Here is a 20552-nt window from a genome sequence, read left to right on the forward strand (position 1 = left end):
CATCCCTAACTATTTTCATCTCTAAAGATAAAGATTCTTTTTTAAAAAAACCCATAATATCACAATCACAACTGAAATGATTTACAATAATTCCTCATGTCATCTCTGTAGATGATCAGATGTTGTCAAGTTTGTCAAACTAGGTTCTTAAGTTTTACACATTGTGGTTGTTGACATACCCTTTGAGCTGCTTTTACTGTGTAAGTGCCCTCTCCCCTTTTCTTCCTCTCTCCCTCCTCTCCTTTCCCCTTTATCTCCCTCCCTCCCTCCCTTATTGGTTGAAGAAACTGGGATATTTGTCCCATGGAGTTTTTTATATCTAGATTTTTTTGGAGTGCACTTCTGTGGTGTTCCTCAGACCCTGTCTTTCCTGTAAATTAGTATTTACATCTAGAGATTTGATCAAATACAGATTTGATTTTCGGGAATGAAAGGGCTTCCTAGGTGTGTGGTATACTTTATCAGGAAGTACATAATGTTTGCTTGCATCTTTTTCTAAAGTTTTTCTAAAGAGAAATTTACCTGCCCTGACTGGTGTGGCTCAGTTGGTTGGGCATCTTCCTGCAAAGTGGAAGGTTCAATTCCCAGTCAGGGCACATGCCTGAGTTTCAGATTCAGTCCTTCCTCAGGGTCCCTTCCTTGCTCTCTAAAAATAAATAAAATCTTTTAAAAAGACAGAGCTAAAGAAATTTGCCCTTAACAATTATTTTGTTACCCAACAGTTCACCTGGTAAAGGCAGGATAAACGCTTGATTATTTTGCTTTATTTTTAAGAATGATGAGTTGGTGGTTCCCTAGCAGTTCCGAAAGTGACCAAAGAGGGTGGTTTAGTTTTTGTTTTTAGAGTATTATGAGCTCATGGATTTACACTTCTGGTATTTTTCAATCCATTACTACACTTACTATCTTTCTGGATGCATAGATTGTCCACCTTCGGCCCTCCGGAGTTTCCTCGGGTTGACTCCTGAATTGTCTTACCGTGACCATTACAGTCTTCGGTAGCTTTCGTGCTTTGTAGTGTGACAGGTTGTCCTGGCTCATGCCTCTTTCTGTTCCAGACCTGGGACATTCAACCATTTTTGCAAGGACCTCTAGTTTATTTTAGGGGAAATGATATTTAGAGGTATTCATCTGAGCACTTGGTTGGTTATTACTGAGTTGGTCATTGTTTCTAGGCTTTTTCAGTGGATAGAGTTAGGGATTTTCTTTCTCTCTTTTTTTTTGAGAGATTTTATTCATTTATTTTTAGAGAGAGGGTAAAGGAGGGAGAGAGAGGGGGAGAAAAACATTGATGTACTGGAGAAACATCTATCGGTTGCCTCTCGTGTGCCTCCAACCAGGATCCCAGCCCACAATCCTGGCAACCGTTTGATGTGTGGGGATGATGCCCAACCCACTGAGCTATACACGTCAGGATGGAATTATTTTCTTTTTAAAGATGAAATATGGTCTAAGTTTATGCTGTACTTTCTATTCAGTTTCTACTTAATATCTCCTATTGAAAAAATCCCATGTCGGCAAGCTCAGTCACTGACTGTATACAGTTGTAACATAACTGCCGTCTGTTTTAACCCGCTGTCACACCACAGGTCTCAACACTACCAGTAACAGAAAGATTTGTGAAAATAGCAAATTTTTGCCTTATCATTTTTTTTGTCTTTGGGGACAATCTCACAGTGTCTTTTTGTGTTAATTTTGTTTTGTAATTGTAAAATATATTTACATGGTTTCAATATCAGATCTTTAAAAAAGGTGATGTTGTCAAAAGTCTGGCTTCTTTCTCTTGTCTTTAACTCTGATCCCTCACTGCTTCATGGATTACTATTTAAACAATTTTATAATTTATCCTTCTTGGTTTTTTTTTTTTTCAAGGGAGGGAGAAAAAGGAGAGAAACATCAGTGTGAGAAACATCCACTGGTTGCCTCTTGTACACACCCCAGCTGGGGAATGAACCCACAACCCAGACATTCGCCCAGACAGGGAATCAAACTGTCAACCTTTTGCTTTGCGGGACAGTGCCCACCCAACAGAGCCACACTGGTCAGGGCTCCACTGTTTACTTCTTCATACAAGGAAAGGCATCCATACCCATAGAGTTATAACCACCTTTTAGATAGGTAGCATTCTACATAAGTTTTTCTTTCCCTTTGCTGTTTTACTTTTTACTGTTATTACCTATATACCGGTAATGATCAGGTATATAGGTAATAACCTATAGGTAATGATCAGATTTTGAACAGTGACCCACCTGATTAAGATAATAATAGAAATATCCACTGGACTGTTAACAAGGAGACTGCACCCTTAGGCAACAAAATATTCCATTTATTTCATGGCAGCAGAGGTGGCACACATCTGAATACAGAGAAGTTGGCAAGGTAGTCTGGCTGCCCTTCCCAACTCACCTCCTGTCGGTGCTCCATCCAGGTGTCAGTGTCAGCCCGCTGGCTTTGTGTCTGTAAAACATGAGGGTTTGTGCTGGATCCTGGCCCATGGGCTATTCTGCTTGTGCCTGGGGGCCTGGGGATGTAGCCCTTCAGAGTGCAGCAGAGCAGCAAAGATCCCCATGCCAAACGTGCTCCTTTCTCCTCCATATCACTCTAGAAGCTGCCTTGTCGAAACAAGGAGGCTGTGGCTTCATGCTCAGCAGGTTGTCGTGAATGACTCCCTTCCTTTCTTGCAGATACTAGGAAGAATACAGTAATTTCATGTAGCTTGTGGCTCCATTGGGAGTTGTTGCTTTAGCTGTCGCTAACAGCAGAGCCTTGGCAGTATGGCAGATGCTACATGGATTTGTGTCAGGTTATACGTAATTTGAGAGTCTCTTGACTGACTGACTGCACCAGTGAAATCTAGAAATTAAGAGTGAGGATTTAAGAAATTTATACACAGTCCTGCTAGTTAAAGCAGATTTTCAAATTTAAGAACTATTTTTTGTCCAATTATGGTTTCAGTCTGATGTGTTTTTAATAATGCAACAAAATAACATTTGAAGGTCCTCTGCCTGCTGGTTATTATTCGTTGAATCCTTGCAATTCAAAAGATACAAAACCTGTATACCCTGCGGGATTAACTGCTCCCTACCAAGCTTCTTTCACATTGTAATTTCAGCGGGGTAACAACATCTTCTAATGTGAAATCCGTTGTAAATTTATCTGCTGGTCCTTTGCATTAAACTGAATTAGTCACTGTAAAGAATTGATTTTTTTAATTATACTTTAAAATGACAAATTATTTATGTTATCTTGCCTGTTAAATTAGATTATGACAGTTGAGTATAGCGCTTTTCATTTAAAACATTTGTGGTTTGAGCCTTGGCTGGCGTGGCTCAGTGGACTGAGTGCCGACCTGTGAACCAAAGGGTCTCCTGTTTGATTCCCTGACCATGTGCAGGCCAGGTCCCCATTGAGGGGGTGCACGAGAGCAACCATTGGTTGTTTCTCTCCTTCTCTTTCTCCCTCCCTTCCCCTCTCTCTGGAAATAAATAAATAAAATCTGTAAAAAAAATTTGTGGTTTGAGATTATAAGCGTATTAACAAAGTAAAATAATCTCAATTGGGGAAAACAGACAGCTTCTATTTACTAGTGTGGCAGGTGATAAAATCACCTACTACCAGGGATCTGTGGGGTTGATTTTAACTATTAATTTCTTAAGACCTGCTCCTATATTTTACTCTGGCCCTGCCTACTAAGAATTTTCAGTATAAACATGAGGGGGAGAGGAATGATTGCTGTAAGCCAGGCTTAAGTTCATCTTTAATTGTTTAAAAACTTTGCTTGAGAATTTTGAGAGTACAAATTATCTTCCTTGAGTACCAATATTGTATAATAGAGTAAAACTAAAATAATCCTAGGACTATTGTATGTATATGTGTGTATCCAGATTTGTCAGTTATCATTGTGTATGGAAAACTGGGGCCCAGGTGCAAGGTAAATAAGAGCCATATCTGAGACAGAGGAGTTTCATTTTAGTCCTGGGATAACTGGGCAGTAAGTTGTCTATTTTGTTGTTTCTGACTCCTTTGGAACTTGGAAAGTGGATCCTTGATAGAGCTCTTGCTAGGTTTGGTGAGGATGCATTTCTCTCCTTTAAGTTCTAGACATGATGATGAGTCCATTCTTTCGGAGAAGGGATGATTGCAGGCTGACTCCAGCAAGACAAATAAGAAATGCAGCAGCATTGTCTTTGCTTTGCTGGTTGGAATTTGTGAACACAAAGGATTACCACCTCTGTCAGAAGGGATATAAAGCACTGTCCTTTCACCATTTGTCGATAACCTTGGGTGTGCCGGGAGGGCTATTAGGGATGGCCCTGGTACAGTGGCCTCTCCCGTGGTGACAGCCTTGGATGGATGTTGGGAAGTGTAATGGGAATCTGATTTTTTTTTTTCATTTTTAAATTTTATTTTTCAATTACAGTTTACATTCATTGTTACTTTGTATGAATTTCAGGTGTGCAGCATAGTAGTTAGACACTCATACGCTTTACAAAGTGTTCCCCCAGTAGTTCCAGTACCCATGTGGCACCATACGTAGTTCTTACAGTATTATTGACTAGATTTTCTATGCTGTCCTGTACATCCCTGTGACTGTTTTGTGGCTACCAATTTGTAGTTCTAATTTCTTCTTCTTTTTTACTCAGTCCCCAACCCCTCTCCCCTCCGGCAGCCATCAGTCTGTTTCAGTTTTGTTTATTTTCTTAGCGAATCTGCTTCTTTTGCCCCATCCTCCTATACACCACCATCTTTCTTCCTCCCCAGCTGAATCTCCTTAGTGCAAAATATTTAGGCTCTCAGTAGACGTGAAATTATGTTTCTTATGCTGGGCAGTTGAGTAATAACAATTCTATTGGCTTAATGTCAATATGAATTTGTCTCATCAAGTTTTCTAGCATAGAATAAACTGGCTATTTTGTGTATATATGTATGGGGTATGGGATTGCTGGTTAGTTCTTACAAGGCCTCACCCAGTAGTTAGACCTTTCTGTGTGTGTGTTTGTACCTGCTCTGACACTGTTTCCAGGTAGATTTGGAGTTAACAGCAACACAATTCATCAGGGACTCGTTTTTTTTGTAGGAAAATATCTGCAAAGCTAAGTTGGTGTTTCTCTTTTTAAGACTTCTTCATATAATCTTCATCTATTCATTTTGACCATGACCTTAAAATTATCTCATTTTTTTTTTAAGTTTCGATAAATTTTGTCAACAAGTATGAGACTGTTTCTGAAAATAAAGTGCCCATAATATATCTGGTCTTAGCTGAGTGTTTTTTTTAATATTTAGACATTTTTTACTTTAAGGAAATAAATTTTAAATACAGCAATGTCATTTGGTTTATAGAATGGAACTTGAGTCCCTCTAGTGGGTAAAGTACAGTTCACTTTCCAAGCTTGAAATAGGAAGATGACAGTGGACAGTTGAATTATGTGGAACCAGCTTTCAAATTCACTGTTCTCATTGGTTCTGGTGCCCCCTCTCCACAGCTGAGAGGCAATGCCACACCAGTGGCTCTGTTATGGAGCAAGATCCAGCAGTCAGTCCTCATCTTCCACCCATGTGATCCTAGCACCCTGCTCATTTTTAGCACGTGCTCTCACAAGCCTCAGCTCACCAGCTATTTTCTTTCGAACCTCAGCAAGTATAAGCTCAGACTACAAGTTGGAGATTTTAGCCATGAACTTCTTTATAGAAAAGAGCACAGTGCCTTTGGGGGTCTTTGAATTGCCATGAAGGAAATAATTACACAGGCCCATTGGGGACATCGTAGGTAGATAAGGATATTTAGTTATTGGAGGAGTTGTTGCCTGTGACAGGCAAAACACCAGAAGCATGGCATGGCAGAAATAACCTGGGTTTAGAGTTCACATCCTAACTTTACAGTTACTACCTGTGTGACCTTGAGCTGATTGCACAGCCTCTCTGTATTTTAGTTTTTTTCCCTTCTGTAAAATGGGGAGGTGATAAGCCTATTTTCCAGGGTTAACTTTTACAAACAAACATACAAAGAAAGGCCTTTGTGTTTTGAGTGCTCTGTGATTGGTAATAAGTCATGGACAGTTCCCTGGCTGAGTTCATTGTAATGCATTAAATTATTTGGATAACTTTCTCCTCTTTTCCCATGCCTTCTTTTTCTTTCAGTCACCACCAAGTAAGCGAAGAAAACTAGAGAAGCCAAGGAAACCCATTACATTTGTAGTGTTGGAGTCTGTGATGAAAGAATTATCTCTTAAAGCGTCGCCTTTGGGCTCTGAGAGAGTAGAAGGCATAGTAGTTGTAACAACATGGATTGAAAAAATTCTCACTGATCTGAAGGTACCTGATTAATAAACACATTGAAGAAGTACTTATTATCTCTTTCTTATTTTCTTTTCCTTTTTTCAAAGGTTTTATTTATTTTTAGAGAGATGGGAAGGGAGGGAGAAAGAGCAGGAGAGAGACATCAATGTGTGAGAGATACATTGACCAGTTGCCCCTCACGTGTCTCCAACCAGGGACCTGGCCTGCAACCCAGGCATGTGCCCTGACTGGGAATCAAACCTACAACCCTTTGGGTCACAGGCAGGCACTCAACCCACTGAGCCACACCAGCCAGGGCTCTTTTCTTTTTATTTAAAGAAGTTTTGAGTAGAAAAGTAATTTCCTATAAAATTTTGTTTTTTCTCCAAATAGGTCCAGCATAAACGAGTTCCCTGTGGAAAGGAGGAAGTTAGCCTTTTCCTAACAGCCATAGAAAACTCCTGGATTCATTTAAGGAGAAAGAAAAGAGAACGAGTGAGACAATTGAGAGAAGTTCCTCGAGCACCTGAGGATGTCATCCAAGCCTTGGAAGAGAAAAAGTTCACCCCCAAAGAGTCTGGCAGTAGCCAAGATTTGGCTCAGGGCCCTGGGGAGAGTACCCTGTGTGGGCCTGCTGTACAGGAAGGCGAGTCAGCCCCTATTAAGGGTCATGGCTCAGTCCAGGATTCGCTTTCTCTGGAGGAAAACCTAGAACCTATGGAGGACGAAAAGAGTGAGGAAAAAGGAGAGATGGAGGGTTTGGAAGGTTGTAAAGGCACTAGCAATGAAACCCAGGACCAAGAGGCTTCTGAGCAGTTCAGCAACCCGGTGTCTGAAAAAGGGAACCATGTTCAAGGAGTGGCTGGACATTACCTATTCAAGTGTTTGATAAACGTTAAGAAAGAGGTAGATGATGCCTTAGTTGAAATGCATTGGGTTGAAGGTCAGAACAGGGATTTGATGAACCAGCTTTGTACCTATATACGTAACCAAATTTTCAGGCTCGTTGCTAGCTAACTCCAGACTTCTAGCATAGTTGGGGAAGTTCTATAGAGCAACTTGTTTTGGAGTGGCCTGTGGGGTGGCAAGAGGAATTCTACCATTGGCCTGTTGGTAGGTCGCATTGTGTGGGATTGTCTTTAAAAACAGAAAAAAAAAAATCATTCATTTTTTAACCACCACCCCCGCCCTTTTTTTTTTTTTAAGTTTCGGGGCATTGTAGTATGGTAGTTTAGGACGAAGAATTGTGGTTATCAGTATCAACAGAAAGCCATCAGAAGACTCAAAAGGGATTTAAACCTGACTTAAACTGATCACCTTAGCTTTAGATTTCTTCTGAGGTCAAAAGGATTATTTTTGGAATCTAGTCTGGGTCATAACTGTATAGAGCATCGTGCTTTCTCACCCCCCAAATGGAGGCGGGACGACACCGGGCCATGTACCCTCTTGGAGAGACACTCTGAAGACTGAAGACTTTCTCGGGGTGTATATGATTGATTACCCCTGAATCAGTCCTAAGAAAAGAACTGCACTGGTGGTGGGTGGTGGGAGAGCCAGGGAGGAAAACTTAGTAATGCCAGGAGAAGGGCTAATCTGGGCAGCGCCTGGAAATGTCACGTTCCTGACTCATGTCTGTTTTGATGACACGTATTTCAGAAACAATTAGGTAAGCGAAGCTCCCAGATGTGACTGAGACACAACAGAATGAAGCCATACCCCTATCTCCAACCTGTTGAGAGTACTGTCTTGTAGCAGTTTTACTTGTGTACGACATTTGAAATGGAGCTTTGTTTTGTTTTTTAATATAAGAATATTCAGAATTGAAAATTGTCTATCCTGTTTGAATCCTAGGGTTGGGGAAAATATTTTCTTGGCTTTGAATGGGTAAATGATGATAGAAATAAGTAACGAAGCAAGATAGTTATGTGCAGTAAGTAGGCTGCTTAAGAAATGCTCATCTATTGGCAGATAAGTTGTAGCTGATCAAATATTGCCTTTTGTGGGTTCCTTTGTAAACCCCCTCTGTGCTTACCTGTTAACATAGGAGAATTCTGAGGTCATGGTAACCCATGTTCTTAAAACGCATTTCCAGTCGGAATGTCAGGGCTCAACGGGAATGCCTCTGGAAATGGAGTTTCGTTTTTTGTTCTGTTAATGTTTTGGTTACCCTCTGCTGAGCTTCAGTTTCAGCAGCCCAGTGTTCTGTTTAGTCTGATATTTTTTAGTATCGTGCCAGAATTCCTCGTTATCTGCAAAGAAGACCAGATCTGAGTAGTTAAGCCATACTTTTGAAAGGTGGCTATTGCTTAGAGCAAGATACTCATGATCTTGGCATATTTTGGCAGTAGCTACTAGACCAGGCCCTCAGCAAAGACACAGGAAATGAAAGTAGGACTAGAATATACCTCACTGTGACAGTGGATCCTGAGCTGCAGAAGAGAACATATCATTGTTCTTAACCTGGTCTATGACTCTCTAGAGCATCCATAAACCTGGCTTGTTTTTGAAAGCTCTGTGAGCATATATGGGGGTTTTTTGTTTGTTTTTTGCTTTTTTCCCTAGAGAAGAGTGTTCCTGAGTTAGAGTGATCAGTAACCCACTAAAGATTAGGAAACGCTATTGTAGTCTTAACTTCTCACTTGACAGACTGAGGAAATCAGTCTTGGGCTAGGGCACACAGAGTCAGGATTTAATCTACGGCTTCAGATTCCTCCAATCCAGTAATCATCTCCTGTACCCATTCCCACTGTCCTGCTGTACTTACCTGTGATGACACAATGACTTGTACGCCAGACCCAAACCCAGTTTCTACCTTGATGGAATTTTAGGGTATTTGAGTTAGGTGACATCTATTCATTCAGTAAGTAGTCAATAAGTATTTATTATTTACTTGTTTCATTTAAAAAGAGTAGCATGTGCTCATTAAAGATTTGGAAAAGTGAAAGGAAACAGTGACAAAGTCACCCCTAGTCTCAGCCTTCTCAAACACAACCACTACTGGTACTTCAGTGTTTCCTTCTAGTCTCCCTTTCTGCAAATGGATGGAGTGTGTGATTATGTGGGTTTAACTTGGGTCATGCTGATGCTGTTTTCAGTTTTATATTATGCTGTTTTTCATTTAACACCTTATAAGTATTTTCCATGTTATAACAATAATGTATTTATTTGCACTCCTTGCCTGTTCAAAATGTATTTCAGTCACAGTATTAGCCTTTGTTTAGGTGTAGTACTTAGGAGAGATTCCCAGGGAATATGCTGCGTAGCTGGAGGCACAAAAGATTTGTCTTGTGTCTTTGTGTTTCAGTGCCCCAGGTTTAAGGCTTGGTGTCATGGATGGGGTTTTATAGATATTATGGTAATGCTCTTAGAGTTTAAAAAGTATGTGTCAAGGGAAGCTTCTACTGCCAGAGCTGAGTGCCTCCTTTGCTGTTGGATGTCTTCATTTCCTTCTCTGAGAATAGTTTATCTAATGAGTGAACACTGAAAACATTTTAATAAGACAAAAATTATTTCAGGTATGCATATACTTTATAATTGTGTGATATGTGATAGCATATACCTCTGGTATGAGGGGAAAGGAGTTTATTTTCTTTAAAGAAATAGGTTATTGACCCGTATATCATGTTGAATGATAGTTGCCTTAAACGTCTAGAGATCAAGTTCATGTTGGTGGATTGGCATGGAATTAAATCTTTGTGATATTATCTTAAATTCTATTCTGGTCCCTGGCATTGGCTTACGGTCTTCTATAACTCAAATGGGAACAGAAGCTGGACTTGTTTTCCAATGTGGACTAAAGCTGCTTTTGTTCTTTGGAATCTGCCTTGCTTCCAGCAGGTTGGTTCCCTCACCCCACATCCTTGCCTGATGTCCTAGCAGGGTTGGAGTCTGTGTGGTAGGGTTTCCACTAATCTTAATGGTTCATGTTGATTACTTAAAACTTTAGTATATATATTTAAAACATGAAACTTCTCCTCTTGTTAGAAATCAAGGCCTATGATTCAAACATACCAAATTCTACAAGTAATAAAACTGTAAGGTGTGGAAAAGATGCAAAACCCTGTGGAAAACTCAAGGCCTCTTAAAAGGTGTTAGCACCTCCATCTTAAGCTGCAGCATTTTCCTCCGTGGCCACACGGGGGCACCTTTGGCTCTTTTAATAAATTAACTGTGCTGTGGGAACAGATAAAATTGTGCCCTTGGTATTTTCTTGAAGTACCCTTTTGCTACCCAGATACATATTTTATATGTAAATAAAATTTAAAAAAATAAAATTAGGAGAAAAAGAAAAATCCACTATTCCATGTCTTTTTTATCGGCATAATCTTTCAACATTTTAAAGTTTTTTTATGGTCCTAGTTGACTCTTTTCTTTCCATCTGTCCTGCTACTCTAGAATATATCCAGGTTGGGCCAGTCCTTTGGATCCAGTTATTAGTATCTTGTTAATTGGGGTACTGCAGGGGGATGTTTAATGATCTTAAAAAGTAACTTTTCAAAAAGCCTTATGTTCAAGAAACAAACAGCTCTAAGAAAGAAACTGTTTTCAATGTTCTTTTTGTCTTTAAATTCTTTTGGTTTGTCTGGCTGGGTGACTAGGATGCATGTAATGTGTTGTTTACATCAAAAGTTGGCATGGCTGGTTCTGCGTTGTGTGTATTCTGAGGTTAGCTGGGCCTTCTTTCCCACAAGGGGTGTTTCTGTGTAGAACACGTGTACTACCAACCCTGGAGTCTTTGTGGGCTCAAGGGGAAGTTCATCTACCCTTGTTTATATGGCACAGGATCAGGTATTATGGGTGGCCACCCAGCAGATCTGCACATTAGGAGGAAGAAGTCCATTTTGGGAAACTAGAGCCCTCTAGGAGCAGGAAAGTCTCAAAAGTGCAGCAGTTTTACTGCCACTCAGGAGGTACCCCAGGAAAAGGACCTGACCACATTATTTTTTAGGGAAGTTGGTACTTGGAAGACTTGGTTTGCTGAATGGGCAGTAACCCCAGTAAAACCCAGGAGATGCTTGCCAGTAGAATGAACTGGCTTCTGCCTCCTCGGGCAGGGCATTGGCGGTCTTGAATCTTTCTAATGCTTGCAAGTGCCAATCTCTCGGTGCTTGCGCTACCCCAGTATTAGCCCTGCATGGGGCTCACCCTACTAGCAGCAGGGTCTCACACGCTTTCCAGAGTCCCCACTCTGCTCTGTGAAGGCATTCAGGTCCTCTGCTGTGACTCACCCAAATGGCTAAAACAGCAGTTTGTTATTTTAATTGCTGGTTGGAAAAGCTAATGCTGCCTTTTGAAGACTATGCTTTTACTCTATGTTGTGACTGAGTGAAGGCCTTGCACGGCTGAATGCCCTTTGAGGTGTAGCCTACCCGCCTCTCTCAGCTCAAGCAGAAACGGCAGAGACTCTGCGCTGTCTTCAGGGAAGTGGAGGGTCACTGGGCCTTATTATGAGCCATGGAAATGAGATAAGGAATGAACCAGAGAGTGCAGATGAACTTGGCAGAATTGGCTTCTATATGATGTTCTTAAGAGGGCCATGGTTGTTTAAGTCCCAAGTGCTTTTCCAGCCACCCTAGGGGAATGAAAAACAGAAAAGAGCACAGGCTTCACAGCTCATCAGACATCAGTTTACGTTCCAGTCCACTTATAGGGTAAGTCAGTTCCACTAAGCCTTGGCTTCCTTATACACAAGAGGAAGAATTCTTGCCTCTCAGAGTGATAGCAGCAGTTACAGGAGAGAAGCACTGAAACGCCTGGAAGCGTACATAGACAAAGGGTGGGCTTTTCAACCTATTCATCGCCTTATTCTTTTGAGTTTTCCATTTCTAATCAGAAAATCTTCCAATAAACCCAAGTGAAAAGGCCAGGGCCTCTGGCGCCTAGTGGCAGTTGTAGACTACCACTTTCTGACCAAGAGCAAAACCCAAGTTCCCATGTACTGAAGGATGAACAGTATTGATTAGCCATTTCCTATATAAATTGTCACATTTAGTAACCCTGCAAGTGGTGTGGTGTCCCTGTGTGATAACTTAATGATATAGAAGCTCAGAGAACCTAAGTGACTTGTCTTAAGGTTATTTAACAGAGCTAAGTCAGCTGAACTCAGGTTCAGAGACCCAAGATACCAAATCTCAAGATCTGAAACAAGTGCTACATTTAGGGTGGAAATCGAGGCTAATTCGACCCACTTCTAGGGAAGGAGACGTCAATTGTTTGACACAGGGAAGAGAGAAAAAGAATCTCTTACCCAGCCTCACAATTTAGCACCTTAAAGTGATATTATCTTCCAGTTTATGATCAATGAGCAAGATTTAATAAGTGAGATCACTTGTAATTAGTTCTTAATTTATGCTACCAAATCTTCATAGAATTTTGTATTTGGCAGTAGTGCAGATAATTACATAGTCAGTGAAACCACAAAATGTCTTGTGCATGTACGTGTTGGATCAGAATCCATGTAAATAACTGGTAAATTAGGTAATGACTTTTAGACAATACCTAATTGTATAATAATTGAAGAAGGATTTTTAAAAAATAGTAGACAGCACTAAATATTACATATGTAGAACGCAAAACTGATGTGCTTTTTAATCTTGCTGGAGAGGGTAGCGGTTGTCAGAAGAACAGCAAGTCACCTTTCTCAGGTAGGATGAACGAACTCAAAATCTGGAGGAAAGAAAAGGCTGCCTGCCATCTGGTAGACCCATTCAGGGAGTGTGGCAGGAGAGTCTAGAAACCAGAGCCAGGAAGCTCTCCGCTGGGGGACTTCACTGGCTCCAGCAGCCTGTCAGCCCCTTGGGAAATGTGCTGCCGCTGTCCAGGGGAGAAGGCCATCCAGAGAGCACTACTGGGCCTGGGACTGTCGCTGAGGCAGGCATGCTCCCATAGATTGGCTGGGAAAGGGGGATTCCCAGTCTGATGTGACAGGATCCTTCATTCAGACCTGTTTGTCCCAGGGTTCCTGCCTTCAGGGCCAAACATGGGCATTATGGACCAAACTCCGGCCTGTATTTCAGTGACCTCTAGATGAGCACTAATAAGAACTTCTTCATTCACAAAGGGAAGTACAGTACTTCCTCATCTTCTACACCAGGGGCCAGGCAAGAAGGGATAGCTCATGCTCTGACTAAAAGGAGCTAGCTTTTACTCAATTCCTGCTGGTTATTGCCATGCAAAAATAGGTGCCCCGTGTTGGTGGGTCATTAAATTTTTTTGAGGGAAGCCAGAAACCCAGATTAATGAGAAATTTACCTAATTATAAATCCTGACAACTAATTCAGTATTTTATAAAAGCCTGGTAGACCATCAGTGTGTGGTTTCTTCTATTCCGAACTCTTACTTCAGCTACTGAAGTCTAGTTGCTGGCCACCCTCCTTTAGAGTTCTTCTCATCTCTTTAAGAGAGTATCCCAAAGATTCTGTCCATGGGCCATATTCACTCTTTTCTCCCCCTTATGGATGACTTCATTTACTTCCATGAATTCAACTAGTGCTCAGCCATACGTTCATGCCCAAATCTAGCCCTTTTCTGAAGTTCCTATATCCACATATCTAACCAACTAAATATATAGAGCATCTACCCCTGGGACTGTGGCTGTGTCAAACTCAGCTTATTGTCTGCACCTGCTACTTCTCTTTTATTCTTGGTCACCATCCATCCACCCAGCTGTCCAGTTACTGTCCAGAGATGAGTTTGTCATCTGTGTTCCTCCCTCTTTTTACCACCAGGGACTACAACCTTCCACCTTAGAAATATCTTCCAAATCCAACCCAACCTCTTCATCCCTAGCGCTGCTGTCTTAATGCTGTTCCTCATCTCACCTGGATTCTAAGGGGAGCCAGAACCATTTCTGGGGAACTTGAGAGCTAAGCATCAGAAAGAGCAGGTTTAGGTAGGATTGAGAGGGGGAAACAAAATCTGCTTTTGAGGGTAAAATGGGAGACCTTTCAAAATAAAGACTGAGATGGGAAGTAGACCCACAGCAACAGGTCAAAATAGTTGAGATCAGGAATTGTGAGGCCCTTCCTCATAAAGCACAGGAGAACTTTTTTTCCCCTTTGACATCATTTCACTTTATAAAGTAATGTATTTTCATTATAAGAACTACTCAAATGGAGTAATTTTGCATTTTATCTGTCTTAGTATTTTTAAGTATATATTATTGATTTTCCTGTTACAGTTCTCCCGTTCTTTTCTCCCCTTTATTCCCCTCTGCCATGCAATCCCACCCCCAACCCCCACAGTTTCCCCCCCTTAGCTTGTGTCCATGGGTTATACATGTAAGTTCTTTGGCTTCTCCATTTCCTGTACTCTTCTTAACTTCCCCTTGTCTTTTTTGTACCTACCATTTATGCTTCTCATTCCCTGTACCGTTTCCCCTCATTATCTCCTCCCCACTGATAACCTTCCATGTGATCTTCAGTTCTGGGATTCTGTTCCTGTTCTAGTTGTTTGCTTCATTTTTGTTTTTGTTGTTTTTTAGATTCAATTGTTGATAGTTGTGAGTTTGTTTTCATTTTACTGTTCTTATTTTTTATCATCTTCTTTTTCTTAGATAAGTCCCTTCAGCATTTCATATAATAAGGGCTTGATGATGATGAACTCCTTTAACTTGACCTTATCTGAGAAGCACTTTATCTGCCCTTCCATTCTAAATGAAAGCTTTGCTCGATAGAGCAATCTGGGATATAGGTCCTTGCCTTTCATGATTTGGAATACTTTCCAGCCCCTTCTTGCCTACAAGGTTTCTTTTGAGAAATCAACTGACAGTCTGATGGGAACTCCTTTGTAGGTAACTGTCTCCTTTTCTCTTGCTGCTTTTAAGATTCTCTCCTTCTCTTTAATCTTCGGTAATGTAATTATGATGTGCTTTGACATGTGCTTCTTTGGGTCCAACTTCTTGGGGACTCTCTGAGCTTCCTGGACTTCCTGGAAGTTTATTTCCTTCACCAGATTGGGGAAGTTCTCCCTCATTATTTTTTCAAAAATGTTTTCAGTTTCTTGCTCTTCCTCTTCTCCTGGCACCCCTATGCCAGATGTTGGAACATTTAAAGTTGTCCTGTAGGTTTCTAAGCCTCTCCTCATTTTTTTGAATTCTTATTTTTCATTCTGTTTCAGTTTAATGTTTGTTTCTTTCTTTCGTTCCAAACCGTTGATTTGAGTCCCAGTTTCCTTCCCTTCACTGTTGGTTCTCTGTATATTATTCTTTATTTCACTTTTTCCTCTATTTTGTGACCATACTCAACCATTTCTGTGAGCATCCTGATTACCAGTGTTTTGAACTCTGCATCCAATAGGTTGGCTACCTCATCATCACTTAGCTGTTTTTCTGGAGTTTTGATCTCTTCTTTCATTTTGGCCATGTGTCCTTGTCTCAGTGTAGCAGTCTGGATGAATATTTTCTCTTTAACTCCTTGGTTGTGACTTGCATACAGTTCGGTTTTCTGGCAGTTATCGTTTTTTGTTTTTAAATTTGTTGTCCTTTGGGTTGTACGAAGAGGCAAAGTGTATCTACTTATGCCTCCATCTTGGCTGGAAGTCCCTATCTTAGTATTTTTATATGCATATATAATTTTAAACAGCAAATGTGGGATCATATTGTGTATTACTGTTCCTAATTTTTTTCATTTAGCAATATATGATAACCTTTTTCTGATTATAAAATTATTCTGTATCAGAAAACTTGTGAAAATAAAAATTACCAGTAGTCACACTGCCCAGACACAACCATTGTTAATATTTTGGTATATTAACAACCCTCTTTTTTTTCACATGCCATATTGTGAACATTACTTCACTAACCCAGTTGTGCCTTGTTGGAAATTTAAGTTTGCTTGTTTTCACTGTTGTAAATAATGCTTTACTGAGTATCTCCATAAAAATAATTTGTTATTGGTTGAGTGTAAACTTACATAAGAGTCACTGAAGCAGAGGATATGACTCTTTTAAAGGTTCTTTATGTATATTACCAGTTCGCCTGCTAAAACCTTTGGGCTAGTTTACACTTCCACAGGTGCCTGTTTTTACCACACCTTTGGTAGCACAAGAAGTCTGATTTTTAGAAATCCTTTACCAATTTATTGTGATATTGACAAGGTCAAACATTTTCATGTATTTATATGTACAACATTGAAATATGTTATAAACATATCTTGTATATACAGGGTCTGGTACAAATAACGCCCCTTTTAATTACAAAATCTCTTATTACAAAATCATAAGCATGTAGTTCTGTAACAATAATATCACACTCAAGCACACCATATGACATGTTTGGTGAAATGTTCAAATTAAAACTATAAATTATTACACCCATATTATTACCCTACCAACCACACTCAAGCAGGCGTTACTTCTGCAGGACCCTGTATTATTCATTGTTTTCATATATTGTTTTACAAATTTTAAATTATATTTGTGTTCACTTTTATATGCAGGTGTTCTTTCTGTTACTGAATTGCAAAGGCACATCTTGCCAATATTTTCCATTATTTTATCATTTATCTGTTCCTTTATTTATGGTGATTTTGTTTTGTTTTTACAGTTAGGGAATTTTTAGAGGGTTTATGTAATCAAATTTGTCAGGCTGTTCCTTTACATTTTCTTCATTTGCCTTCATGGGTAGACACCTCCTTCGCCACCCTTGGAGCAGAAAAAATGTCTGCCTATATATTATTATGGTCTTTTTTGGCATTATTTTTTACATTTAACACTTGAATGGATGTTGGTTTATGGTATGAGGTTTAAGGACCTTTGTTTAATGAATGGTTCCAAGTTACCACAGAGGAACGCATTAGAGAGATGACTGATAATCTCTAGCACCACCATCTGAGGCATCTGTGATGGGAACAGGGACTTGAGCAGGGAGGTATGTACCATCCCAGCCCCCACCCTGGAAGTGGTGGGACGAGAGGCTCAGGCTGTTGTGTTGCTCCTGGAGTGTCCTGAGTATCCCCAGCACTGCCCAATGTATACTCTCTCAATAGACCTTGGGGCCTTAGTAAGAATTCTGGTTGCAGGCCCTGGATCTGGGCAGTCCCATGACCGGCCACTGCTCCTGGCCTTACATAGTCTTCTGAGAGGGTATCAGTTACAGCGCAAGTAGCTGATCACTTGGGTTTTAAAGGCTTGTTCTTGCAGCCTTGCTTTTAGGTATGAACTTGGGATTGCTGGGGCAATAGTATAGACCATAGGCCTTTCTGTGGAGCTGATTGTATTCCATCCCCTATGACCTGGGAGGGGCCTTCCCTTTCGTCAACATTCTCCCACCTGCACTGATCCAGCTGGCTCTTGACTCACATTGTAAGACTTTACCTCTCTGCTAACTGCCCAGTCTCACTCCCATGACCTGAAATAATTTACTCTAAAGCCACATTCTCCCCGCTCCTGCCCCCAGAGGGGTAAGTGAAACCCTCATCCTTCTCCTTGTGCCTTTCCACCTTTATCATCTTCCTCCTTCCTATGTCATCCACAGCCGCCATATCTCGAGCTACATAGTGTGGCCAGCCTCTTTGGTTTCTCAGAAAAGCTCATAGTGCATGACTCCTCCCTTTTTGCTTTTGAACTACATTTCTTTCCTTATTACTCAGTGTCCACACCCAGGGCGGTTGCCTGGATAAAAATCTGCCCCTTCCCCCAGTCACCTTTTTAGGCCAGCTCCAGGAGAAGAGAAGAATCTCTGTCAGTCTACCTCAGCCCAGTTAAAAGCACTTAACTCCTCAGAGTGGCCTGCGGCAGTATAGTTTCTTCCGAGTCCTCTGTTTTGTCTTCTCACTCAGCTGCTAAGCTTGTTTATTGAACACCACTAAGCAAAGTTAATGAGCATTCTTATCTTTAGCCAGGAAGGGAGAGGTTATCTCCCTGTCATCACTTATTTCTGTGAGGTCTTCGAGGACTCTGGGTTCACTGACCCTGGCTGGGCTGTTCACACAATCAAAGGAAAACCAGGCCACTTCTCATCCCAGCTGACACTAAGCAGCTTTGTGACCTTGGATGAGAGGCTTGTCTTGGAAGTTTGGACTGAGTGATCTCACTCTTCCAGCTGTGACAACATGTGAGGCAGTGAAGAGGGAAAAGTACCTGAATGGGAAGGTGGAACTTGATTGTACCTGTTTTGTAGGTTCAGGAGAGGTCCTTTGACAACTCACCAGGTAGAGGAAGGTAGATAAAGACTTAGATGGAAACTGCCAGCTCTGCAGAGCCCGCTTCACTGATGAGTGAATGAGTGCCCCATAGGATACACCTCTATCAAAATAATTAAAAATCTTGCTCATCTTTCAAGGTAGGCTTATCAGGAACCAGGGTCAGTTGGCTAACCCAACCTTAAATCCACTTAACTTTTTCTTATCCCTTCTTACAATATGATTACCTGGGAACCTAACCTTCTAAAATGAGTATCTCAGTACTCTTAACAGTCTTTGTATAGTCCTGTAACCCTGTGCTACATCCAGCATGGTGGTAGGGAGCAAAGCTAATCTTTTTTCAGGTATTATATGGAGTAGATTTCTGCTCTCTGACCTTTTACCCCACTCTGGCTTACCAAAGGGTCACCTGGCTTTGGCTACAAGGACACCCAGCCCAGTGCCTGGCACATGTTAGGCACACAGTAAATATTTGTTAAATTAATGTTGTTTGGTGTATCTCTGGGTGTACTAGTTTCTGTTCCTTCCTCTACATCTTATAGCTGATTTTCTCCTGGTCTTGTTTTAATTATGGTAAGTGAAAAGCCCTCTAAAACCACGTGCAGAATTTGAGAGGTCAGGCCTTGAGTGTTAGGACATCTCTGGGACCTGTCTATGGCCATACCACCCTGATCGCACCTGATCTCAGAAGCTAAGCAGGATAGGGCTTGGTTAGCACTTGGATGGGAGGACATCTGTGTTATCTAATGTGAATACCTGTACTTTTGGCATCACACCTTTCTCCTATCTCATTACTTATGCTTTGTAGGGGTCAGGGAACTGATTTTCATAGCTCTTGGAGTTGTGTATGTTAAACTTTGTTGGGATGAATAGGAGGTGGAAGACAGTCCATTAGGGAATGCATATTAAAAAACTGAGGGACTTAATCTGGGCATTGGGTGTACAAGACTGGAGGAGGAAGATTAAAAATAGAAATCTCATGAGAAAGCACACAGTGATGGATGGCCGAGGTGTCTTCCTACACCAAAGGTACTAAGCACCTAGAAGCCATAAAGAAACTTGAGAACTTTTTGGAAATGGCTGGGCTTTGGGTCATTCCCAAAATGTGCTAACCTTTCTGCTAAAACATCAAAAGGGAAAAGAACATTTCTTTTCCCATTCCCTTGAATGAATACAATTGGCAGCTTCTATCCTTGTGCCACCCCCCTTGGAACAGGAAGCTGAGGCCCTTCTGTTCATTGCCTTCTCCTTTTATTCCCCACCCATCCCCTTTACAGAGATATCTGTCCATTCCCCAAGTGCGGGGACTGTAGTAGATGAAAAATTCTGTTTGACCATTTTTAAGCTTCTGTAGGCAACAACGGGGCCAGAAAAAAACCTCCTTTCTAAACCCTTGCTTTTGCCTAACATCCCCTGGCTGCTGTCCCCACATGACCCAAATAAACAGATGATCATGTGAAGCCAGTAAGACTGTTTGTTTTAAATAGCAAGTATCTCCACTAAGCTCTAGAGCAGATGGGGTATTGGGGGCAAGGGAGAGGCTGGCATTTGAATCTCTTCACTCCACTTTTATCTTCTTCCGCATCCCTGAAGGAAAAGGTGTCTTTAGAATATTACTTTTCAAAATGGTACCTTCTTAATATGATGGAGCTGGTCCCCGACAAAAAGAGTCAGGAGAATTGGACTTTAGCCTCTAGATGAGATTTCAAGAGCTGTATGTGTACCATGACTACTTGAAGGCAGAAGAGTATGTTGGTTGTGGTTCCCTGAGCATCATGAGCCACTGGCAGAATGGTTCAGTGCCAACCCCAAACAAAATGAGAACTTTGTCAACATTATTTCAGGCCACTATTATATATACATTATATATACTGTTTACCCTCCCCCTACCACACACACACACATATAGGGCATTTAAATTTGCCATTTTCTTTGGTTGTGAGGTCGGCCAAGCCCAACCACACTGGTAGCAGGTTGCAGACACTTAGACTGGCAGGGGTGTCCAACCTGTGGCTCAGGATGTCTATGAATGTGGCCCGATGTAAAATTTTAAGTTTACTTAAAACATGAGGGTTTTTTTTTTAATGCGTGATGATTATTCATCACAAAGTAATGTGCGGCCCAAGACAATTCTTC

General features: G+C 41.1%; 1 protein-coding gene across 2 annotated transcripts in view; it reads left to right on the top strand.

The window, feature by feature from the left end:
- The window catches only part of METTL16 (methyltransferase like 16), a 71899-nt gene extending 61331 nt beyond the window's left edge, over positions 1 to 10568 (top strand). For both annotated transcript variants that reach the window (XM_028520420.2, XM_036034398.1), the window contains 2 exons: positions 6139 to 6312; positions 6670 to 10568. In XM_028520420.2, the coding sequence (XP_028376221.1) occupies positions 6139 to 6312; positions 6670 to 7293 (798 nt within the window). In that variant the 3' untranslated portion in view covers positions 7294 to 10568. The remainder of the gene's footprint in view (positions 1 to 6138; positions 6313 to 6669) is intronic.
- The last annotated feature ends 9984 nt before the right edge of the window (positions 10569 to 20552 follow it).

The sequence above is a fragment of the Phyllostomus discolor genome, chromosome 8 (assembly GCF_004126475.2).
Source record: "Phyllostomus discolor isolate MPI-MPIP mPhyDis1 chromosome 8, mPhyDis1.pri.v3, whole genome shotgun sequence".
Taxonomy (NCBI): Eukaryota; Metazoa; Chordata; class Mammalia; order Chiroptera; family Phyllostomidae; genus Phyllostomus; species Phyllostomus discolor.